The 25,765-nt window shown below is 39.2% G+C and overlaps 2 protein-coding genes across 2 annotated transcripts; one reads left to right on the top strand and one right to left on the bottom strand.

Moving 5' to 3' along the window:
* The first annotated feature begins 20,225 nt into the window (after positions 1-20,225).
* LOC126626119 (uncharacterized) lies at positions 20,226-20,968 on the top strand. Its single transcript, XM_050295336.1, has 2 exons — positions 20,226-20,419; positions 20,632-20,968. Exons 1-2 carry the CDS (start codon positions 20,293-20,295, stop codon positions 20,889-20,891), a joined length of 387 nt encoding a protein of 128 aa, XP_050151293.1. The 5' UTR covers positions 20,226-20,292; the 3' UTR covers positions 20,892-20,968.
* A 3,369-nt stretch (positions 20,969-24,337) lies between these two features.
* LOC126626118 (abscisic acid receptor PYR1-like) lies at positions 24,338-25,271 on the bottom strand. Its single transcript, XM_050295334.1, has one exon. It carries the CDS (start codon positions 25,197-25,199, stop codon positions 24,579-24,581), a length of 621 nt encoding a protein of 206 aa, XP_050151291.1. The 5' UTR covers positions 25,200-25,271; the 3' UTR covers positions 24,338-24,578.
* Between the last annotated feature and the right edge of the window lie 494 nt (positions 25,272-25,765).

Here is a 25,765-nt window from a genome sequence, read left to right as displayed (position 1 = left end):
TGGTGGATCGCCGCCAAGCACCTGTCGTACCCACCGTTTGGATTTCACAAATTCAAGGCCAAATTTCATCAATTTTGGTGTGGATTTGGTAGAGGGAGGGTTTTGAAGTGTTTCTCAGGTGATGAATGGCTTCAACTCACCGGAAACCATCGTGAAAGGCTTAGGAAACCATAGAAGCTATCAGGTCGGGTTGCGGGTCAAAAAGGGGGTTTGGATTCCCTTATTCTCTCCTCTCTCTTTTCCCCTCCTTGCTCTCTCTTTTGATTAATCCGTTCCCCCTCCTATCCTTCTTTTCTCTCATTTTATTCCCATCACAGCCACACACGTGGCACCACAAATCATTGCTCCAGCAAATCTGAAGCCTTGTAGATGATGGTCAAATAAACATTTTGCCCTCAACTTCATTCGTTTATAACTCCAAATTACATTCCATTTACCCTCATGTGTATGTATTGAGATGTTCTATTTGAATATGTAAAGAAATTTGGAAAATCATGAAAGGATCAAATACATCCGCGAAGAATTCCGTTTAATACAATAGGGGTAATTTTGTCCTTTTACATATCGAAAAAAATATACGCTGTAAATATGAAAGCATCAAAACTACGAATATGAATAGGAAATACGAGATATGTAATTTTAAATAGTGAAATCCGGGGACGGGATTTCACACAAACCATTTAATATTTAATAAAAGCCCAATGGTTTTTCATTAGTCCGATTACTTTCAATCAAATTCACTTTACCAATTATAATTTATATAATACCTAATTGTCTACTGCTCTTGTTCCTCACGTACCCAAGCCAGATGAAGGCCATCAACATCAACTTTAGAATTTCTGTAAGTTTTCTAATTTAGTGTTAGTTCTTACTTATTTTTAGTGTTAGTTGATACATATTTATTGTTAATTTGTTAGGAATTTTTAGTTTTAGTTTTATTTTATTTTATTTTATTTATCTAAAGAGCACTAATTAAAAACAAAGGGGCCGAATAGTGAATACATATAAGGGTCTTTGATAATGGTTTTTAGTAAGGGTCTTTGATAAAAAGCCAAACAATCACACATTAATGGGTTTTAAACTAAGTTCAGCCTTATTTATCGTTAATTTCTTAGGATTTTTTTCATATCTATTTTAGTGTTAGTTCGTACATATTTATTGTTGATTCATTAGGATTTTCTGATATTACTTGGATTGTGTTATAGTGCTTTTTTTTTTTTTTGAAGATTGTGTTACATTGTTAGTTCATACATATTTTTTAGTTTATAGATTTTTTTTTATTAATTGATATGCGTAGAAATTAGAAGTATGGAATGATATTACAAGCGAAAATCATCATCAATTAGTTCGGACAATCATATTCCAAATACTTCATCTCCAAACTTGGATAGTTCCAATCCTATTTTGAATAGTTCCCCTCAAATTCCAATAATTCTGATCCAATTGCGGGTAATTCCACTCCACAACAACATGAGTTAAAAGTTAATTTGGATAATCTTGAGACATATCCTGGAAAGAGAATTCCAATGAAGGATTATCATCCAAATATTCGAGATGAGGTCCAAAAAGCATATATATTGATGGAGCCTTTTATAGCCAAAGATCATGGTTTTCCATTCACTTTGCATTTGAATGAAAAGCGACGGTTCGTTAATAATTGGTTGAAAGAATTTCATTGGTTAGAATATAGTATATCTAAAGATGCTGCATTTTGCTTTTATTGCTATCTATTCAAAGTCAACTTTGAACAATCAGGCAGTGATGTCTTTACTGGGTAGGCTTTCAAAATTGGAAGCACGCAAGAGCATGTTTTGAAAAACATGTAGGAATGGTTAGTAGCTTTCACAATAAAGCTGTTGAAGCTCCTGGTAATCTAATGAATCAAAAGACACATTGAAACAGTTGTGGTCAAACAGTCAGAAGCTCGTATAGCTTATCGCACTTGCTTGAATGCGTCAATTGATTGCACTAAGTTTTTATTGCGACAAGGTCTTTCATTTCGTGGTCATGATGAAAATGACACTTCAAACAACAGAGGTAACTATTTGGAGCTCTAGCAATTCCTTGCGGATCATGATGAGAAAATAAAGGTTGTTATGTTAGATAAAGCTCTGGGATATCTCAACCTAATAGCTCTTTCAATTAAAAAAGATCTATTTCATTCATGTTCTATTGAAACCATTAAAACTATCATAAGTGATATGAAGAATGCTAGGTTCTTTTCTCTATTGGTTGATGAGGCACATGATGTTTCTATAAATGATCAAATGGCAGTGGTTTTGCGTTATGTGGACAAAATGAGAAAGTCATTGAAAGGTTTGTAGGAGTTCAACATGTTCCGGACACCACTTCAAACACACTAAAGACGTCCATTGATGCATTCTTTAATTTCAATAGGTTGAGCTTCTCCAATTTATGAGGACAAGGTTACGATGGTGCTAGTAATATGAAAGATGAGTTCAATGGCCCCAAGACAAAAATTTTGAATGAACAACCTTATGCATTCTATGTTCATTGCTTTGCTCATCAACTCCAATTAGCTCTTGTTGCCGTAGCAAAGGATAATGTTGTTGTTAACACATTTTTCCTATTGGTTAATAATGTGGTAACTAATATTAGAGCTTCATGTAAGTGTCGTGATACACTTAGAGAGATGCAACAAAATGAACTTATGAAAGCTCTTGAAAATGATTCTCTTATTATGGGACGAGGCTTAAATCAATAAACTAGTCTCAAACGTGCCGGAGCTACAAGATGGAATTCACATTATAGTACTTTGATTAGTTTGATTTCTATGTTCTCATCTGTGGGCAAAGTGCTTGAAATGATTGTTGATGATAACACCAATGATAGTGTGGTTGAAGCAAATAGGTTATTGAGAGACATACAAACTTTTGAGTTTGTGTTTCTCCTATTTTTTATGAAATCTATATTGGGAATCACGAATGATTTATCACAAGCATTACAAAAGAATGACCAAGAGATTGTGAATGCAATGGCTTTAGTCAACACATGTAAAGAATAACTACTCTGCATGAGAAATGATGAGGGGTTTGATCTTTTGGTTAACAAAGTATCGTCATTTTGTGTCCAACATCGTATTGAGGTTATTAACATGGATGAGACATATGTAGCTCAATGGAGGTCGCGTCGTAATACCCACAAAAAGACCAACGGTCATCGTTACAAAGTGGAGCTCTTTTTGTTGTCATTGATTCCCAACTTACAGAATTAAATGATCGCTTCAATGAGACAAGTACCGAATTGCTCATATGTTTGGCTAGTTTGAGTCTAAATGATTCTTTTGTAGCCTTTGACAAAGAAAAAAGCTACTTCGCGTTGCTCAATTGTACCCTCAAGATTTTAATAAGCAAGACCTATTGGCACTTGAAGATCAACTCGATATTTATATTCATTCTATGGGTTCGATAAGTGACTTTTCTCAGTTGCAAAGCATTAGTGATCTTGCTAAGAAAATGATGGGAAATAGCATTTTCCACCATGAATATTATTAAGAGTCCACTCTGCAACAAAATGGGGGGATCAATGGTTAAATGATAGCTTAGTTATTTACATTGAGAAATATGTTTTTTCTTATATTGACAATGAAACTATCATGACACGTTTCAAAGTATGAAATCCCATCGTGGACAAATGTAGTATTTCTAGCTTGTTTAGCCCAAAGATTATGAATGAAAAGTTGTAATTTGCCATTTATTTGTTTAATGTTTTTTTCGTCAAATTTTTTTTTTTGGAGCTTTTATATTGGAACCCTATGTTAAAATCCTGGATCTGCCACTGCTCGCTGCCTACTTTTTTTTTTTGTTCTCAGTTCTCTTTGAGCTTTGCCCTGTTAATATTATTCTTTATTTAACAAAAATAAAATAAAATCGCTAGCTCATGGATAGTTTTCCCATTCAATACACACAAATGTTGACACTCTCGAAATGTAATTCATCTAAGATGATTTTTCAAAATTAAAAAAAAAAGTGTTTTTATGAGAGTTGATAAATGATAAAGGAAAACTAATGAAAATGACTTCAAATCTTTACATTTTAATTAAAAACCACCCACTAACTTTATTTAATAACCCACCCACTTCAAACACTCCACTTTTTTCTCCCGCCTTTTTGTCCCATCGTTAGCTACATTAATATTTTTTTTTTTGCTTAGAATAAGAAAAATACTTCGAATTGAATTACATTCTTCTAATTTATTTTTGTGGTGTTGTTTTCTAATAGTAGTCATGATGACGAGAAACTTTTCAATGTGTCTAGAACATGGGGGTGATACACTCTGTACAAGTTGTGAGATTCTTATGTTAAAAAATTAATAATATAAAAATAAATAAAAAATTTTGACCATTTATATAATAACACATGGTATACCATTTGTGTTACGGGCACAAGAAAAAAATTTCTCCAAAATGACACCCAAGCTCAACAAATTGGATGGAGAGCTACATTTATTATTGTAGGTATATGAAAAAAGTGAGGAAATTTCAATTTGGTAATTGAAAATTGATTTTTAAATATAATTACTAAGAACATAATCTTCTCAAGATTTTGATCTTGTTGATGCACAAAATCAGTGAGGACTTTGGTATAACAGAAAATGTTAAGTTTGTGACCTTCGTTAGATTGCTCCGGTCACTAGTGTGGATAAGTAAGTAAATGGATAGGGACAGGGAAGCAAACACAAGATGTACGTGGTTCACCCAGATTGGCTACGTCCACGGAGTAGAGGAGTTCTCATTAATTGTGAAGGGTTTACACAAGTACATAGGTTCAAGCTCTCATTTAGTGAGTACTAGTGAATGATTTAGTACAAATGACATTAGGAAATATTGTGAGAGAATGATCTCTATTTATAGAAGAGAGTTTCTAGTTTCATTCTGACATTGACACGTGTCGTGTTGTGATTGGCTTCTGATGTTGACACGTGTCGCGCTATGATTGGCTTCTGATGTCAACATGTGTCGCGCTGTGATTGGCCTCCTAGTTGGAAAGAAACTCTTCTGGGTCTTTGACGGTATAACGTTGACCGGTGCTCAGTAGTTTCGGGATTGGTCAAGTATGGTACAAACAATGCTCCCCTAGATTGAGGGAAGCTCCTCGGTTGGGGACTTGCAAGATCCAAGTCATTAAGTAATCACGAAACTTCTAAGTACCGAAGTATGGTATCATTTTCACTTACCTTATATTTCTCATATGTAGCTATGGCATCTTTTCTGGAAGTATTTTTCCTTCATCCAGGGATGGTATCTTTAACCGATGAAGATGCCCAAGGTAATGTATCAATTTCACTTGAAGCTTACTTGTAGTTTCGGGCTTGGTCAAGTGCGATACAAAACCCTATAGTAGGAGTCCCCTAAGTCGCCGAGCTAGGAGATTTGCCAAAAGAGGTAACAAACAAGGTAAGCAATCAGACTTCCAAGCAAGCAACCTGGATCGGAGGTTTGACTTCGGCTTCTGGTTGATTGTTCTCCTTCTCCTTGTGTCGTAAACAGCAACAAGGATAAGGAGAAGCAAATGCAGAAGAGATAATATGAGATACTTTTGCTTTTGAAGAAGTATCTTTCCACAGGCTTATTCTTGAACTGGGCTCTTTTGAAGAAGTATCTTTCCACAGGCTTATTCTTGAACTGGGCTGTAGGGTTTTCTGGTTTCCTCTAGAGTATAAGGTCGACTCAAGAATTTGAGGGTCAAAACAAGTCCATCAAATCAAGAGTGCGTTCGACCTTGATGATATGGGATACTTTTGTTGTTGACGAAGTAATAGATGAATCGGCACGTGTTCTGTTGTGCTTGTCTCCACATGCTTCATTGTATTCTTCTCACTTGCCCTATCTGTTCCTCAGGCAGATGTGGTATCTTTTCTAGAAGCATAAAATGTTGAAGATGAGTACTCGAGAGCAATGCCAGGTAAGTAATCAGGCAAGGGGTTCCAGGCAGTCAGTTCCTGACTGGAATCTTGATTCCAAGTGCTGACTGATTGCTCTCTTTCTCCTTGTCTTACAGGTAAGAACAAGGGCAAAGGAAAAGACAAGGAAAAAACATGTTATGGGATACTCTTGCTTTTGACCCTGATGATATGAGATACTCTTGCTCTGGTGTGGCTGGTTTGCATAGGTATTATTGGGGGGAAGAAAGCTGAGTATTTCGAAAGGCTTCGTTGGGAGTGCCCTTTCAGATATGAGGAAGGGCTGAGCATTTTTGCAGGTCTGCCTGTCCGTGGAGGATGGATGTCGACATATATAAGAGTCTCCCTAACAACAAGTAGTAATGCTATTCTTTTACCCTTCTTGGTCATAGCAATGTAGTGGGAGCTGCAAGCTTCACGTGTTTTAACTTTGTTAGAGCACTTTGAAAAAGTGGTATGTGGTATCTGGAAAGCTGATGTTGCGTGTAAAGATTGCAGACAAGCTTTATCCAAGGAAATCTGGCTCTCGAAGTTCAGAGAGCGATGCCTCTTCGATTTTCAAACAAGCAATCCTGTCAGGGATCTGGCTCTCGAGATTCGGAGAACGGTGCCTCTTCGATTTTTAAGAAATCAATCCTGTTCGGAGTCTGGCTCTTGAGATTCGGAGAGCAGTGCCTCTTCGATTTTTGAGAAAGTAATCCTGTTGGGAGTCTTGCTCTCGAGGTTTAGAGGGCGATGCCTCTTCGATTTTTGAACAAGTAATAATGCTATTCCTTTACCCTTCTTAGTCATAGCAATGTAGTGGGAGCTGCAAGCTTCACATGTTTTAACTTTGTCAGAGCGCTTTGAAAAAGTGGTCTGTGGTATCTGGAAAGCTGATGTTACGTGTGAAGATTGCAGACAAGTTTTATCTAAGGAAATTTGGCTCTCGAAGTTCGGAGAGTGGTGCCTCTTCGTTTTTCAAACAAGCAATCCTGTCGAGGATCTGGCTCTCGAGATTTAGAGAATGGTGCCTCTTCGATGTTTGAGAAAGCAATCTTGTTGGGAGTTTGACTCTTGAGATTCGGGGAGCAGTGTCTCTTCGATTTTTTAGAAAGTAATCCTGTTAGGAGTCTGGCTCTTAAGATTCGGAGAGTGGTGCCTCTTTGATTTTGAGCAAGCAATCTTGTTGGGAGTGTTTTCTCGAATGTGAGTAAAGGTTAGGCATTTTTGCCAGTCTGCCTTGCCACGGAGCACGGAGGTTGACACACATTGGGACTTTCTTGTTATCAAGCAGTGGTGCTGTTCCTTTACCCTTGTGGGTAATAGTAGGGTAGCTGGATCTTCAAAATTTATGTGTCTAAACTTTATCAGAGATCTTTGGCAAAGTTATCTGTGGTACACGAGGAGCTGATGTTGCGTGTGGAAAGTGGTGCCTCTTAGAAATCCGGAGAGTGGTGCCTCTTCAATTTTTGAACCAACAGCCCTGTTGCCCTTTCTTTTATAAGGGCACCAATTGTGTGCAAGAAGTACATTCAAAGAGTTATTGCTTGCAGGAATTTTCCCCTTACTTCAGAGATTTATTGCACCTCATTTCTCCTTCATCATTTCTGAGAATGTCTGGCCCATCCGACCGTCGTTTTGACTTGAACTTTGGTGAAGAGGCAGCCATGCCTTCTCAAGACAACATATGGCACCCATCATTCTTATCTCCTACTGGTCCTCTTATCGTTGGGGACTCTGTGATGAAGAATGATATGACCGCTGCGGTGGTGGCCAGGAACATTCTCACTCCCAAAGATAACAGACTACTTTCCAAACGGTCTGATGAGTTGGCTGTTAAGGATTCTCTAGCTCTCAGTGTTCAGTGTGCAGGTTCTGTGTCTAATATGGCCCAACTCTTATTTGCTCGAACTTGCCAAGTTGAATCATTGGCGGCTGAAGTGATAAGTCTCAAACAGGAGATCAGATGGCTCAAGCATGAGAATAAACAGTTGCACAGGCTCGCACATGACTGTGCTATAAACATGAAGAGGAAGCTCGACCAGCTGTAGGAATCTGATGGTCAGATTTTACTTGATCATCAAAGATTTGTGGGTTTGTTCCAAAGTCATTTATTGCCTTCGTCTTCTGGGGCTGTACCGCATAATGAAGCTCCAAATGATCAACCTTTGGTGCCTCCTCCTTCTGGGGTTCTGCCTAGTACTGAGGCTCCGAATAATCACCCTCTGGTGTCTCCTCTTTCTGGGGCTCTGCCGACTGCTGAGACTTCTCTTGAGCAACCTTTGTGAAGGCTCCCTCTTGTTTGTTTATTTTGATTCATGTATATGTACATATTTGTAACTTATCAGAGATATCAATAAACAAGCTTTGCTTCATTTCAACGTATTGTGTTAAATACACCAAGGCCTTCTTCACTAAGTTCTTTGAATTTTTCCTTTTATTGAAGCTTGTATGTTGAAGCTTTGTGAGTGAAGCATGTAGGTTGAGGTAGTGCTCCTTTAATTTCCCGAGTGTGGAAAACTTCTCGTGTGGAGACTTGAAAAATCCAAGTCACTGAGTGGTCATGAGACTTCCGAGTATCAAGGTGCAGTAGCATGTGGTAGGAGTCCCCCAAGTCTCCGGTCGAGGGAGTTGTCAAATAAGGCATTTCATTTCTAAGTGGTAGCCCAAAACTCCTTCTTCATATATATTTGTTATGAAAGTTGTTAGGCCCAAACAAGAGGAGACCTAGGCAATTTTATTTTATTTATTTATTTATTTTCGAAAAAAATTTTCAATTTTTTTTTTCGAATTTGTGAATTTTTGAATTTTTGAATTTTTGAATTTTTGAATTTTTGAATTTTTGAATTTTTGAATTTTTGAAGAAAAAAATTATATATATATATATATTTTTTTTAAAGTTTTGTAGGTGAAGCTTTGGTGTTGAAGCTTTGTAGGTGAAGCTTTGAGGTTGAAGCTTTGTTGGGCACCATGAATTGATTTTGCTTCACACTATCTTGATCAAGATAGTGTGAAGCTTTTGTAGGTGAAGCTTTTGTGTTGAAGTTTTGTAGGTGAAACTTTTGTAGGTCAAGCTTTTGTAGATAAAGCTTTTGTGGGTCAAGCTTTTATGGGTCAAGCTTTTGTGGGTCAAGCTTTTATGGGTCAAGCTTTTATGGGTGAAGCTTTTGTGGGTGAAGCTTTTGTAGGTCAAGCTTTGTTGGGCACCATGAATTGATTTTGCTTCACACTATCTTGATCAAGATAGTGTGAAGCTTTTGTAGGTGAAGCTTTTGTGTTGAAGTTTTGTAGGTGAAGCTTTTGTAGGTGAAGTTTTATGGGTCAAGCTTTTGTGGGTCAAACTTTTGTAGGTGAAGCGTTTGTGGGTCAAGCCTTTGTAGGTGAAGCTTTTGTGGGTCAAGCTTTTGTGGGTCAAGCTTTTGTAGGTGAAGCTTTTGTGGGTCAAGCTTTTGTGGGTCAAGCTTTTGTAGGTGAAGCTTTTGTGGGTGAAGCTTTTGTAGGTCAAGCTTTTGTGGGTTAAGCTTTTGTAGGTCAAGCTTTGGAGTTGAAGCTTTGGAGTTGAAGCTTTTGTTGGGTACCATGAATCAAGATAGTGTGAAGCTTTTGAGAATTTGTAGTTGTCCTCCATTGATGAAGCTTTTATTGGTGAAGCTTTTGTGTTGAAGCTTTTATAGGTGAAGCTTTTGTGTTGAAGCTTTTGTAGGTGAAGCTTTGGAGTTGAAGCTTTATAGGTGAAGCTTTGGAGTTGAAGCTTTTGTTGGGTACCATGAATCAAGATAGTGTGAAGCTTTTGAGAATTTGTAGTTGTCCTCCATTGATGAAGCTTTTGTTGGTGAAGCTTTTGTGTTAAAGCATTGTAGGTGAAACTTTGGAGTTGAAGCTTTTTTTTGGGTACCATGAATTGATTTTGCTTCACACTATCTTGATCAAGATAGTGTGAAGCTTTTGAGAATTTGTAGTTGTCCTCCATTGATGAAGCTTTGTTGAATTTCCCTTTTTTTTTTTTTTTTTGGGAAACTAGAAATTTGAAAATGTGGGAGAGACAACATATACAAATTTTGCTTCCACACTGTTGAGCAAGAGATTGTTATGCAAGCCACACCTTGTTGTAGTCGAAGGTTTGGATGAACCATATAAATTGAATTTGCTTCGAACAGTCTTGAATTTGCTTCGAAGGTTTGAGAATTGTAGTTGCCCTCAATTGATGAAGCTTTTGTTGGCACCATAAATTGGTTTTGCTTCACACTGTCTTGATCAAGAGTGTGTGAAGCTTTTGAGAATTGTGGTTGAACTCCTTTAATGAAGCTTTTGTTGGCACCATAAATTGGTTTTGCTTCACACTGTCTTGATCAAGAATGTGTGAAGCTTTTGAGAATTGTGGTTACCTTCCATTGATGAAGCTCTTGTTGGCACCATAAATTGGTTTTGCTTCACACTGTCTTGATCAAGAGTGTGTGAAGCTTTTCAGAATTGTGGTTGAACTCCTTTGATGAAGCTCTTGTTGGCACCATAAATTGGTTTTGCTTCACACTGTCTTGATCAAGAGTGTGTGAAGCTTTTGAGAATTGTGGTTGCCCTCCATTGATGAAGCTTTTGTTGGTACCATAAATTGGTTTTGCTTCACATTGTTTTAATCAAGAGTGTGTGAAGCTTTTGAGAATTGTAGTTGAACTCCTTTGATGAAGCTCTTGTTGGCACCATAAATTGCTTTTGCTTCACATTGTCTTGATTAAGAGTGTGTGAAGCTTTCTACGAGTTGTAGTGTTTACATTGTTATAGAGGGGAAATGTTTGAAGCAGATGCAAGAAGGCTGAATAGCTTGATCTTCGTATGCCATGCACTGAAGTTGTTGTTGGCTTGCAATAAGACTTTGTTGGTGACTATAACTCTTGTTGGGCATAAGTGCTCCCCTAGTTGAGTTGTCAAGCTTAAGGGTTTTTGATTATTTGTGAATGCTAGGAGTTCACATGTACAAGTTGTACCACTCGTCTTCTGGAAGGTTTAATGAATGGTGAGTTGCTTTCATCACTTGGTTGGTGGTACGAATGTGAGTTCCTTCATCACATTTCATCACCTGGTTGGTGGCACAAGGATGAGTTCCTTCTTCACCTGGTTCGTGGCATGAATGGCAAGTTGCCAAATGATATTAGAGTACGGATTGCACATTTCATCACGTAGTTGGTGGCATGAAGGAGAGTATGGGTAATACATTTTATCACCTGGTTGGTGGCATGAAGATGAGTTCATTCTTCACCTGGTTGGTGGCATGAGTGGCAAGTTGCCAAATGATATTAGAGTACAGGTTGTACATTTCATCACCTGGTTGGTGGCATGAAAGAGAGTACGGGTTGTACATTTCATCACCTGGTTGGTGGTATGAATGGCAAGTTGCTAAATGATATTAGAGTACGGGTTGTACATTTCATCACCTGGTTGGTGGCATGAGGAGAGTACGGGTTATACATTTCATCATCTGGTTTGTGGCATGAAGATGAGTTCCTTCTTTACATTTCATCACCTGGTTGGTGAGAATAAGGGCAAGCTGTCTAGGCATATTGTAGCAAGTGTCGAATGACACAAAGTATGTTGAACCCTTTCAAAGCACAGTTGACTTATGTATGAATGTATTGGAATGTATGGTTGAACGAATATACTGTAAAGGTGTTCGTTTATTTGTATAGTCTTGTTGACATATACTTAGACTTTATTTCATGTTGGAAGCATTCATGTTGAAGCTTTGAACCCAAGTGTTTCATTGCTAGGAATGTAAGAGGATTAGGACCGAGTTGTCTAAATCACCTCTTTATTGAATTCATGCCAAATAGTCTTCGTTACATAGGATGCTGAACGGTTGAAGCTTAACACTTGTACAATGTGAGTTTACTTGCAATAGTACTTCAAGCGATCAACGTTCCATGGATGGCCAAGGGTCTTGCCATCAGAGCTTCTAAGCTTGTAGGAGCCAAGGCGACTGATGCCAACAACTTCAAACGGTCCATCCCAGTTTGGACTAAGTGTTCCTTCACTCGGGACTCTGTCGCAGAGTAATCTTTTCTTCAATACCCAGTTCCTCACTTTGAAAAAACGAGGTTTGACCCTAGAGTCATAGTAGTTGGAGATGCGCTGCTTGTAGGCAACATTCCTCAAGTGAGCCTGGTTTCTATGTTCCTCGACTAGATCTAAGTTGTGGGTAAGTTGTTTGTCATTTTCGCTTTGCACGTAGTTCTGGACTCGGAACGTTGCTTGCTCAAGCTCAACTGGGACAACTGCCTCTATACCAAAGGCAAGTGAGAATGGGGTTTCTCCTGTTGATGTTCGATATGAAGTGCGGTATGACCAAAGAACTTGGGTTACAAATTCTGGCCAACAACCTTTAGCCTTGTCCAAGCTGGTTTTCAAAGTTCGCTTGATTATTTTGTTGATGGCTTCAACTTTTCCATCAGACTGGGGATGAGCTGGGGAGGCAAAACATAAGTTGATGTTAAACTTAGAGTAGAACATCCTGAACTTATTGTTGTCAAACTGTCACCCATTGTCAGTGACTATCGCATTGGGAATGCCGAATCTGCAAAGGATGTTCTTCCATACGAAGTCTTCTATTTTTGCCTTAGTAATGGTTGCCAAGGGTTCTACTTTGGCCCACTTTGTGAAATAGTCAACTGCAACGATTACATAGCGGACATTACCCTTCCCTGCAGGCATTGGGCCGATCAAATCAAGTCCCCATTGGGCGAAGGGCCAAGGGCTGATCATAGGAGTGAGCGGCTTGGGAGGGGAGTGAGGAATAGTTATGTAGCGTTGACACTTATCACATGAGCAGGATATTTTGATGGCATCTTGGTGGAGTGTTGGCCAGTAATATCCTTGGCGAAAAGCCTTATATGCTAGGGATCGAGATCCAGCATGATCTCCGCAGACTCATTCATGTATTTCCAGAACGACAGTTTCCGCTTCTGCAAGCGTAAGGCATCTTAGGTATGGTAGGTTAAAACCCTGTTTGTAAAGTTGGTCATTAATGATCAAGTAACGGGTAGCCTTGTATCGAATCTGCTTAGCTTGGACTTTGTCATTGGAAGGGTGCCATGAGGCAAGGAATCTATAAATCGGGGTAATCTAACTATCTCTTTGTTGTAAGTTGCACACTTCCCCAGCCATAGTGCTTGGTGCTGCCAACAATTCGACCTGAATTTTTCTCCCAATCTTGTCTTTCATCGTTGAGACAAGGCGAGCCAAAGCATCTGTATGACTGTTTGTCGCTCGAGGAATTTGGGTGATCTGGTAGTGGAAGTGCTTGAGCAACAATTGTGTTTGTGCCAGATATGCTGCCATGAAGCTATCCTTAGCGTCAAAGTTGTTGGTGACTTGGTTAACCACTAACTGGGAGTCACTGAAGATATCAATTCGTTTAACCCGAAGGTGTTTGGCCAAACGTAAGCCTGCTAGGAGGGCTTCATATTCGGCCTCATTGTTCAACACCTTGAATTTGAAACGAATAGCATACTCCATCGCCACTTTGTCAGGGGTCGTAAGGACTAGTCCTGCTTCACAACCCTGTTGGTTGGACGAGCCATCAACATATAGACTCCATGCTGGGGCTGTTGGTTATATTTTCTGAGCTTCCGAGGGTAATGAAACCACTTTTTTAGGCGTAGAAACAATGTCAACAGGATATGTGAAGTCGGCGATGAAGTCTGCCACTGCTTGGCCCTTCTCAGCTGGTTTTGGTTAGTAAGAGATGTCAAACTCACCCAATGCTATCACCCATTTGATCATTCGCCCGGAAGTGTGAGGACTTTGGAGTATTTGTCAAAGAGGATGATTGGTAAGCACGATGATGGAGTGTGCTTGGAAGTAAGGGCGAAGTTTTCGAGCAGACATGACCAATGCTAGAGCCAATTTCTCAATGTTGGAGTATCGTGTCTCCGTATCTTGTAAGGCTTTGCTAGTGTAGTAGACAGGCCGTTCGACATTACCATCTTTTCGAATGAGAACGAAACTTAATGCTGAAGCCGATACGGATAGATAGATAATGAGAGTGTCACCAACCTCAGGTTTGGAGAGCAAAAGGGCTTTACTCATGTAGTATTTGAGGTTCTTGAATGCCTCAGCACATTCATCAGTCCATGTAATGTACTTCTTATTTCCCTTAAGTGCTTTGAAGAAATGAGCATATCTGTCTGTGGCCTTAGAGATGAACCTAGTTAAGGCTGCCACCTTGCCAGTAAGGCTCTGGATGTCTTTTGAAGTTACCAGTTCCTTCATGTCGATAATTGCTTTGATCTTCTCGGGATTAGCCTCAATGCCTCGTTGGCTTATCATGAAGCCTAAGAATTTGCCAGAGCCTACGCCGAAGGCACATTTGTTGGGGTTCAACCTCATTCGATACCTCTTCAGAATGGTGAAAGTTTCAGATAGGTTGGTGATGTGTTAGTTAGCATGTTTGCTCTTGACTAGCATATCATCAACGTAAACTTCCATACTCTTCCCAATTTGTTCGACGAACATTGAATTGACCAGTCTCTGATAAGTCGCTCCTGCATTCTTTAGGCCGAAGGGCATGACTTTATAGCAATATAGTCCCCTGTCAGTAGTGAAGACTGTGTGTTCTTGGTCCGGAGGGTTCATGAGGATTTGGTTGTATCCTGAGTAAGCATGCATGAAGCTCAGGAGTTCACACCCTGCCGTAGAGTCTATAAGTCTGTCTATGAGAGAAAGAGGAAAGCTATCCTTCGAGCATCCTTTGTTTAGGTCGGTGTAATCGACACATATTCTCCACAAGACCTTTTGGAGTATGAGACTTTTCTTGGTCGGATTCTTCTTAACAAGGACAACATTTGCTACCCACGTTGGATAATTGACTTTGCGGACGAAGCCTATGCCGTTGAGTTTTTCAACTTCTGCCTTCATTGCCTTGTACCATTCAGCGTTATAAGATCTTCGTTTCTGTCTCACTAGCTTAGTCTTGGGGTCAATACTTAAGCGATGACAGATTATATCGAGAGAGATGTCTGGCATGTCCTCGTATGACTAGGCGAAGACCTCAGTGTTCTCTTGCAAAAAAAAGAGATCAATGCCAACTGAATGGGTGGTGACAAGGTGATACCAATCTTCACTATGGGATCCGGATAATCTTTTGAGATAGAGACCTTCTCCAACTCTTCAGCGGGTTGTACTTGCTGGGTGAAATTGTCATCTCGAGGATCGTCGGGTTGACTGTTGCCACCGTGAAGATCCAAGTTGGCTTCGTCTGGGCTGGTCTTTATGACTTGGTCATGTATAGAAAGGGTTTCCTTGGGCACATGTAGGTGTTGTTGCTTGACCGAAGTGTTGTAACATGATCGTTCACTAAGTTGATCTCCTCTGATGTAACCATTGCCATAAGGGGTTCAAAATTTCATTAATAACATATGTGTGGATACCATGGCCTTGAGATCATTGATGCATGTGCGTCTGAAGATGACATTGTATGCCGTTGGGCAATCAACCACCAGGAAGTTAATGGTAATGGTAGCTGTATAGGGGCCTGTACCAATGGTGAAAGGTAAGTGTATACTCCCCAAAGGTTGCACGATATCACCGGAAAAGCTTATCAAAGGGGAAATCGAGCGGTCGAGCAGTGTTCAGCTACATTAAGTGCCCTGAAAGCTTCAGCAAACATGATATTGACCAAAGCCCCTATGTATACTAGGATTCATCGTACTTCAAAGTTGGCTATATGAGCTTCCACGATCAGTGGTTCGTTGTGAAGGTAGATGATACCTCTTTCTTCCTCAGGGTAGAAACATATTGGATCCCAGTTAGGCTTTTGATACTTACCTCCCTTGATGTCTTCCACGTGAAACACTTGGTGGCCAGACCTTAAAGCTCGTTCACTATTTTTCATGGCCCTGTTGGAAGATTTAGATATGGGTGTGCCACCACTTATGGAATATATCACATTTACCTGGCGTTGGTTACGGTTACCCCTTTGAGGGTGAAGGAGGAATTGATCAATTTTTCCTTCACGTGCCAAAGCTTCAATATGATCACGAAAGGTGATACACTTCTCGCCGTCATGGCCGTTATGCTCATGGTAGCAGCAAAACGTGCCCGTGTTCTTCGTGGGCTTGTAATCCGGGTGCCTCGGCTTTGGCTTCGGTATCAAGTGTGCTATGCTGGGGTAAATGGCCACGCATATGGCATTCAAAGGTGTGTATGCCTCATACCTTGGGGTAGGGGCTGTCCTAACACGTGCTTGACCCACTGTGTTGACTGCCTAAGGTCGGGGATTATCATGGCGATACCCTTGATTATCGCGGTAGTGTCCCTTACTCCTTTTACTAAAATGAGACTGGTGAGGATGAAAATCTTTCCTTTTGCCCTGAGATTGATATGTCTGTTGACTTGGCAAAGTATTAAGTAAGGTAGAGGGAGGCACCGCTGCCGTTTAGAAGGTCGAGATCTTCTCATTTGGTTGGATCTGGTTTCCATTCCCTACTTGCTGATAAGGGGTGGTTGTGGGGGGTTTCCCTTGATATGTCCTTACCTTGGCGGAGACATGGTTGTAAACCTATGCCATCACCTCAGAGTAAGTCTTCCAAGTGTTGGCATTGATCATGTACTTGAAGAAACAATCACGTAGGCCTGCCATGAAGGCCTTGAGGGCGGTCTTGTCATCTACCTCAGCTCAGCGAGAATACTCATGGCTGAAACGACCAACATACTCTCGTAATGACTCGTCCGGCTTCTGACGAATAGTGTACAAGTCATCTGCAGAATACAAGCGATCGGTCTGGAAGATGTGTTGAGAGACACACAGTTTCCTCAGTTCGTCAAATGAGTTTACTGTCTCAGGTGGAAGACGGCAATACCAGTTTAGAGCTCCGCCAGAGAGGGTGGAGGGGAAGAGAAGACATCGCTCTTCGTCGGTATGCATCCGATATGCCATGGTGAACTCAAAGAGGTTAAGGTGTTCAATTGGGTCCTCCCTTCTAGTATAGAGTTGTAAACCAAGCTTTTGTTTTGTCTTCGCTTGAAGGAGGGGTGTCAAGGATCCTCCTTGTGAGAGGGCCAGGCCTGGGTTGGTTCCAGTCAGGTATCTCAGCCTGACGTTCGGCCTTCAACTTGTTTACTTCCTCAAAGAGTTGTAGGACAAGGGGATCTTGAGTGGAGTCATGTACCACTGGGATTTTCTTTCGTAAGTCTTCATCGCCTCTTTGAAGTAGGAAAGTTTGAGTAAGGGCGTGTGATTTTTCCTTGGACTTGCCGTACTGACTTCTAGGGCGAGTGTGTCGGAATACCTCAGAGTCTCATGTACCTTCACGTTCCTCTAGGACATGTCGTTCTTTCCCTAGATTGGCAGCTGGCCTGGGTCGTGGAAGGGGACCGAGTCTTTCAGAAACCCTTGGGTCATTGATCTTCGAGCATATGTGGAGGGGATTGTCTCGACGTTGCTTTAGGAAATCTTAGCCGTCACATAAACGGCTTTCGATCCTTCCAATCCTTCTGTAAAGAGGTGTCTTCCTCCACTTTTCCTGCTTCGGGTCGAAGTAGTTGGGTTGAGAGAAGTCTCATGTTGATCAATGTTTTGATGATTAGCTCGCTCCTCATCAGGGATACCCATGTCGAAGGAAGGTGACCCTCCGTGTTGGGGGGCACCCAGATGATGGTTGATGTCCACAGAGGCAACAAGCTCGCGTGTTTGAGTACGCATAGTTTCGTGGAACGTCTCAAAGAGCTTCTCATACTGCTTCTGGAGGACCTCATTCTTCATTGCTATCTTGTTGTTTTGAGCTTCTAGCTCATCGACTTTAGCTTGAAGAGCAACCCTCTTTCCTTCCTTTTTTTGTTGCTTCGCACTAGGTGTAAGATGGATGTCATTCTATGTGTTGTGGCTTCCTTCGCTCCCCATGTTGGAGAGGGATGCTTGGTCAAAAGAGAGTGTACGAATGGTGGAAACCAGCTTGACAAAGCTGAAGAGAGTGGGAATAATTGTCTTTCCCACAAACGGCGCCAAATGTTGATGCACAAAATCAGTGAAGACTTTGGTACAACAAAAAATGTTAAGTTTGTGACCTTCGCTAGATTGCTCCGGTCACTAGTGTGGATAAGTAAGTAAATGGATAGGGACAGGGAAGCAAACACAAGATGTACGTGGTTCACCCAGATTGGCTACGTCCACGGAGTAGAGGAGTTCTCATTAATTGTGAAGGGTTTACACAAGTACATAGGTTCAAGCTCTCCTTTAGTGAGTACTAGTGAATGATTTAGTACAAATGACATTAGGAAATATTCTGAGAGAATGATCTCTATTTATAGAAGAGAGTTTCTAGTTTCATTCTGACATTGACACATGTCGTGTTGTGATTGGCTTCTGATGTTGACACGTGTCGCGCTATGATTGGCTTCTGATGTCAACACGTGTCGCATTGTGATTGGCCTCCTGGTTGGAGGGAAACACTTCTGGGTCCTTGACGGTATAACGTTGACCGATGCTCAGTAGTTTCAGGATTGGTCAATTATGGTACAAACAGATCTAAAAGTCATTTCTGGGTTCATCGTTTTCGGCGCAATTGGTGCTTTTTCAAGATAAAAAAGAGTCTAAGTTTCAAACCTTATGAAACTGAACCAAGAATTAAATACTATTTATAAAACTTCACCAAGAAGTAGAAACTGTTCATGAAACTATTCCAATATGTAGACACTATTTATGAAACTGGACTAATAAGTAGACACTATTATGAAACGAAAACAAGAATTAGGCATTATTTCCAAAACTAAACCAATAGATGGAAATTATATATGAAACTGAACTATACACTATTTATGAAACCAGAGTAAGAACTAGACAATGTTTATGAAATATGACCAACAACTAGGCATTATTTATGAAAGTAGATCAATAACTAGACATTATTTATGAAACTAGACCAAGAAAGAGACATTATTAATGAAACTGTACCAATTGCTATACATTATTTATGAAACTGGACCCAATAACCATGCATTATTTACGAAACATAATCAAGAACTAGACATTATTTATGAAAGTGGACAAAAAACTAGGCACTATTTATGAAATTGGACCAATAAATAATACGGTACCGTCCAGTTTTATAAATAGTGTTCAGTTTCATAAGTAGTGTTCAATTTCATAAACAGTGTTTAGTTTCATAAATAGTGTACAGGTCATGTGCACGCGTCAAGTTTTTTTTTATAAATTTTTTATTAATCCTGTCATTTTCATTAAAAATTAAGTTTTTTTTTTGTCCTTTTTATTAAAATTTAAGGGGTTTTCATTAAAATTTAATTCATTTTCATTAAATAAAGTTATAACATGATTTTTTTTTATTAAAAGAAACTTAGCCCAAGCCTTTTTCATGAAAGTTTCCAAATGATAATAGCTCCCACTAAGTGCAACACGAGACTTAGGTGTGCTTTCGTTACAGATCTATTCGTTTTATGTTAGTTTACAATTAATCTGTATCAATGATCATGTCATATTGGAGGCTGAATGTGTTTATATGTCTGATCGTGTGTAATTCTCTCCAGATCAAATCATGTGATTTCTTATGTTGAGATTAATCACAAGACATTATTTGCTCATATTTGACATCATACCCGAATCTCCATCATACTTGTGCTTGTGGGGCAGAGCTAGTATTTGCAATTTGGGGCAGGTACAAGGTAGGTCTAAAATTTCAAAACACAAAACAGGACGGGATGATGTAGCTTGGGATAATTGGATAGATTTGATGATTAATCAAATCCTATACTCTCTACTGTTGGATGGGAAGTTTTTCCTCAAAGACTTAGACAGATTGAGTCATTCAGTCTCCCCTTCTCCCTTCATTCACAACTTGAGCTGGAGTCGAGTCTTTGACAGCAACGGCAACCATCTATCTACTACCACTATCTCCGACTCCTGACTCTTGACTCCGTCTTCATTTCCCTCTTTTTGGCGAATTGCGAGTTGCGACCACCATGAACAACCACCATTGCCATCGTCTCTTCCATTAAATGAGCACTGTTCACAATGCTTTGAAAAAGAAAAAAACATTTTTTTAGAAGCATGCATGGTAGACACTACTTCTGCTTTTTTGTGCCTTTCTACCCGTCATTGACATCAGTTTTTAAAAAGAAAACACTTTTTTTTTTTACCAACACATTTAATATTCTAGATTTTTTAATAAGGCCATCTCCAACCGACCCGGCCAAAGGGCTATAGGGCTAAAAGACATGAAAACCGTCTCCAACCGAGGGTTAGGCCAAAGGGCTTGTGGACCGCACCCAGCCAAAAATCTCAAAACAGGCCAGAGGGCTGGCCAAGATCAGCCAGCCCTCCTTGTCATCGCCATCATCTTGTTACGCACATATGTGATTTTCAGCTGGGAATGTTTTGCAGGAAGGATGAAGAGTCTTAAGGATTGGATTTCTTCTCGGTTAGTTTCCATGCCCTTGGTTTTGCCTCGGCCATTGTCGGGCAGTGACAATTTCTTTAGAGAGGAATCCTCCAATGAAGAGTTTGATGACCAAGGTAATACTGCCCTTCCGATACTTCATCCATTGTACTTAATGAGTGATTCCTAAGATTGATTGTAAGATGTGCACTTCTTTAGTTTAAGAATTTTGTTTAGTGTAAAAGATACTAAATCCTTAGTTGATGCTAAAAAGTGGAAACCAATATCAATGTACGGGTTGTACATTGTTTGACTATGTGAAGACAGTTCGATGTTTTCTAATTTTCAGGTGCTGCTCACTCGAACACTTTGGTAACACCACGCATCCATCCTGCCCCATCAACCTCATTTAATAGTGATCAGGAAAATCAGTCTGGTCCTTCCCTGCAGCATGTTGTAGTTGAAAATTCTGATCACTCTCATGATCGCTATGGTAAGAAAAAGATGGGTCCTTTGGTAAGAATTGACGATCTTCAAGTTGGCTTGGTCTGTCGCAAAACAATGTTCTGGTGGCTAAGGTTCTTTATCGTATTCACCTGGCTACTTTGATACGAGCAGAAGAATCAGATTTGAAAAGAGTTAATCTCAGCAGTGATAGAGCTATAGCAGTGGCAGCAGAACAATCCTTGGATAAAGTCTTTACCCTGTAGGCAGAATTATGCATTGCTAGTTATCAGTTGTGAGTCTTTTATGTTATTCCTTGGGTTATGAAAAGAAATGAAGAAATATTATGAAAGGAAAATTACAATCCTTGGATACTTTTATTATGCATAGTTATGATCAGTTGTAATAGGAAAATTTGAGAAGCAAGTTATGATCAGTTGTAATAGGAAAATTTGAGAAGCAAACTGATACATTAGGTTAGTTATGACCAAAAGAAGAGAAGGTTGGATATGGTTTTTAAATTTAAGTTGTTGTAGTTTATAAATTAAAATAATAAATTATGTTTGGCCTATGGCCCTCTCGGTTGGAGATAGTTATTTGTCACAGGGCTATGTTTGGCATAAGGCCCTCTTGGTTAAAGATGATTTTTTGTCACAGGGCTATGTTTGGCCTATGACCCTATGGCCTCTCGATTAGAGATGGTAAGAAATATGACCTGATAATGTTTATTAAAATATTAATTTCAGTGCTATAGGACTAAAGCGAGTTCTCTGACCCTCCTTCGGTTGGAGATGGCCTAAGCTGCTTTTTTTTGAACGCACATAACTCTAAATTAGCTCTTAGTTGTGAATCATGTTGAAACTAAAAGAACCAATCTAGAACAATATAGTGTAACTAATTTGGTCTTTATTTTGAGATAAAACCAATTAATCCAAAGCATAGGGTGGGGATCCTCCTGGCCGGATTATCTGGGCCATTGAAATTTGATCAAATGGCTACAATAATTATAACTTTTAGAGAGTCCTTCTATTTGTAGCCGTTGAATCAAATTTCAATAGCTCAAATGACCTGGTCAGGAGGATTCCCTCCTTATGCTCAGGGAGGAATCCGGTTCCCCCACCCCCATCATACATTGAACTTGATAACTAGCTACAACCCATGTAGTGCAGGGTGAGTATATATTAAACAAAAATGGAACAAAGTGGAAGGTGCATTGTGAATTGTGATGAGAAGTTGAAGGACAAAAAGCTTCGTTTGTCGCAATTATATTCTTATATAAAGTCAAAAGAGTGGATACCATCTTCTTTATTGCATTTATTGTAGAATTATTAAAGAGATGGGTCATACGGCCCATTTTCAACAACATTGATATTGTCCCCAACTTGGTAATTACCATCTGCATAATCCGTCAGGTGTGAGGTTTTATCACAAAATGCCTCGGTTTTAGTTGGAGTGGGGTTAAAATATTTAAACTCTTCTTTTCTCACGGATACGGTCGATGTGGGATATTTCAACACGCCCCTTCATGTGGGACCCAATTAATGGATCACACATGGGAGATCCACACATCGACACCACGTGGAGCCAAGGGACCCACCATCATCGCACGGGGCTGAGGGGACCCACCCATCACGTGGCAATACAGTACGAGCTCGTTCCCTAGCTTTGATACCATGTATAATTATCAAAGAGACAGGCCATACAGCCCACTTCCAACAACACCGATATTGTCTCCAACTTGGTAATTACCACCTGTACAATTCGTCAGATGTGGGGTTTTATTACAAAAGACCTCGATTTTAGTTGAAGTGCGATTAGAATATTTAAACTCTTTTTTTCTCATTGATACGGTCGATGTGGGACATTTCAATATTTATAGGGCAGGATTAAACTAGCAACTTGGATTGTGACCCATATTGCTTAATTTAATAAGTAGCATATGAGCACACACTTCGTATGTGTGAATAATTTTATTATTATTATTTATTAAAGAGTGATTAGTTTTTAAAATTTTAATAAAGAGTATGAGACAATGATGATGAGATCGTTTCTCTTACTAAAGACATTTTTTCTTAATGTTACATAATTACTGTTTGTCCTCATTATGTAAATATTGTGTATCAAAAGTGAGAATAAAATAGAAAAAATAAGGATATAATTATCATTTTGTTAAAAGGTACATAATTACTTTTTTGTCCTCATATAACTATTGTGTATCAAAAGTGATGGTAAAATAGAAAAAATAGGGTAAAAAGGTTGACAAAGAAAACAGTAAATATTGCGTATTAAAAGTGTGAGTAAAAGAGGAAAACTAAGAATATGATTGTCGTTTTCTCAAAATATACATAATTACTGTTTTGTTCTCCTTATGTAAATATTGTGTATCAAAAGTAAGAGTAAAATACCACTTAGTATTACGGTCTAGTGATATTTCTTTTCACTTGTAAATGAGAGGTCTTAGATTTAAATATCGTGAATGATAAATTTGATACCAAATTAAGTTGTTCATTGTATGACTTAGCCCAACTCCCTCTCTCTTAGTGTAAAAATATCGATGCCCTAAAAAAGTGAGAGTAAAAAAGAAAAAATAAGGTAAAAAAGTTGACAAATAGGATTTTCTTAATAATAGTATAGATTAACTTGCATTCTACAAATATATATATATATATATATAATCATAGCCAAAATCACACTTGAGTAGAGTTGCACAACCCAAATTTTTCAAAATATCAGTATTCAAACTATACTTTACATATCATAATATAAGTAGAAGAAATGATTCTTCCGTTTGTTTTAATAAAATTTAGGTAAACTCATAGAACTTAACTTTACACTCAACTTCCACTCTCAAGTGAATTTTCTTTTTTTCTATTGCATAATTATCATCAAATACAACATGAAATTAACAATAAATCTAAAATTTATCAATAAACGCACACACAATAGTTAAACCATACCACCGCGCATTCCGGCCAAAATTCAAAGACGTTCCCATAAAAAAAACACAAATTCTTATGATGATTTTAAAACCTTGAATCCTCCATCTAAAGTATAAACCAATTATGTGTTTTTGTATTCACATAATTTGTGCCCGAGAAAAAAAAAAAAAAAAAAAAAAAAGAAGCTTCGTAAAGAAGCCTCTTTGGTAACTAAGTAAAATGCATGTGGGGTTCCTCCACCACCAAAACTTGGTTGTATGAATCTGTGAAGAAGACGGATAGTAAGACAGAAAAACGGCGGAATGGAAAATTGAGCGTTGCCAGTAAATTGGTCAATGTAAAACACTTACTATCCAGATATTTCTCGACTAAGATTTCACTTCTTTATGCAATCGTTCATTTTACCCCAATAATTATTAACGTAGCGATCATTTCAGATAATAAATTTAAATTTAAAGAGATATTAACCGTTAATAAAAAAATAATAGGGTTATAAAGGGTATGTTGATTGTAGAAAAATGTTATACGACTTAAATTTTTATTATTATTATTTTTTTTTGTTTTATTTGTTTATTATAATAAGTGAAATACCGCTTGAAAACTGGCCACGAAAAAACATTCTAATGGCAAATTAAATATTCACATTGGGTTTGACCTTTCTGTACACACGCATTGACAGAAATGCCCTTAACCTGTCCTCACATTCCAACTTAACCAAGCATGGCATCCCGGTCAATCCATTAAAACCAAGGATACTTTGGGGATTAAGAGAGGCGAATTTTTACAAAGTTTTTAAAAAATAAAATAGAAAGTCCAGAAGAAAGCACAAATTAAAAATAAAAATAAAAATAAAAACTTTTCCGTTCCATTTTTTTTGTTAATCCGTGTGAAATTTTCTCACATCACCTGAGATTTAGCGCCCACCGTCACCCGCCATCCCTTCCGTCACCGACGCCAGCTTCTGGAGGTTCAACTTGACAACAGTATCAGCGAAGAGACGCGTGTCCTCCTCGGAATTCCCCTCGGGTACATCGACGACGTAAGATTCCAAAACAACGGTCGAGATCCTCCCGTCACGGTCAAACCCATGCACGGTAGTGACAGACCGGTAATTCCTGAGGCGGTGCTCGCCCCCGATGATACTGAAACCGGTGACCTGGCGGTCTTCCTCGAGTAAGTCGAGGCGCTCGGTGCTGGTGGCAGCCGGTAGCCCTGAGATAACATTGACGTCCCTGGTGCACCCGACGGTCATTTTAAACCCTTCCTCGACGTTACAGCTCCGGATGAAGTGCTTGTAGGCCTGGGGCTGGTCAAAGCGCCGCACCACCGACCACACGGTGTTGGGCGGCGCGTGCACGCGTTGCGCGAGTAGGGAAGAGCATTTTCCGGGGCCCACGTGATACTTGTGGAACTCGTTTACGAAGCTCTTCAACTCGTCGAACTCGTTCTGAGTCAAGCCGGAAGGGAGGATGAGGTGGTGCTGGGTTTCCTCCGCCGCGTCCTGCTCGGCCATTGAGCCCTCGCTTTTCTCCATTCACTCCAGAGAAGATAGAGACAGAGGCAGGGGATGTAGTTTTTTTTTCTCGATGGGGATTTTGTAAGATGATAGGGGCAATAAGGTAAATATAGGGGTTTTCATTAGACTGATAGGGTGAATTTGGGAATAAAAAATAGTTTTTTAAGGGTATAGAAAAGGTGTCAACTTGCTGATGCAGACAGGTGGGTTCTTCTGGGTTGATTGACAGTTCTACCTGGCTGAGCTTCAAGCCGAGCTGATTGCATGCCCACTTGGCATTTTATTTGTTTTCATTACATTTATTATTTAGGGTGATATTATTAAAGAAATTTTAACCAAAAGTTTTCGGTACTGTTTACTTTAACGAAAAATTATATTTTTACATCAAAAATCAATTCGGATACTATTCACTTTACCCTTTATTTTGTCCTTATCGTTAAAACTTAAAATTTTCTAACTATTTTCATTAGTTTTTCTTATATTTAATATCATCACCGTCTCACCGTTTATTATAGCTAAATCCATATAAACATACAAATACAAGAGATTCAAATGTGGTGTACCAAATAGAATAGATGACAATT

Source organism: Malus sylvestris, chromosome 6 (assembly GCF_916048215.2).
Source record: "Malus sylvestris chromosome 6, drMalSylv7.2, whole genome shotgun sequence".
In the NCBI taxonomy this organism is placed as follows: domain Eukaryota; kingdom Viridiplantae; phylum Streptophyta; class Magnoliopsida; order Rosales; family Rosaceae; genus Malus; species Malus sylvestris.
This window is presented reverse-complemented; position numbering and strand designations above follow the sequence as displayed.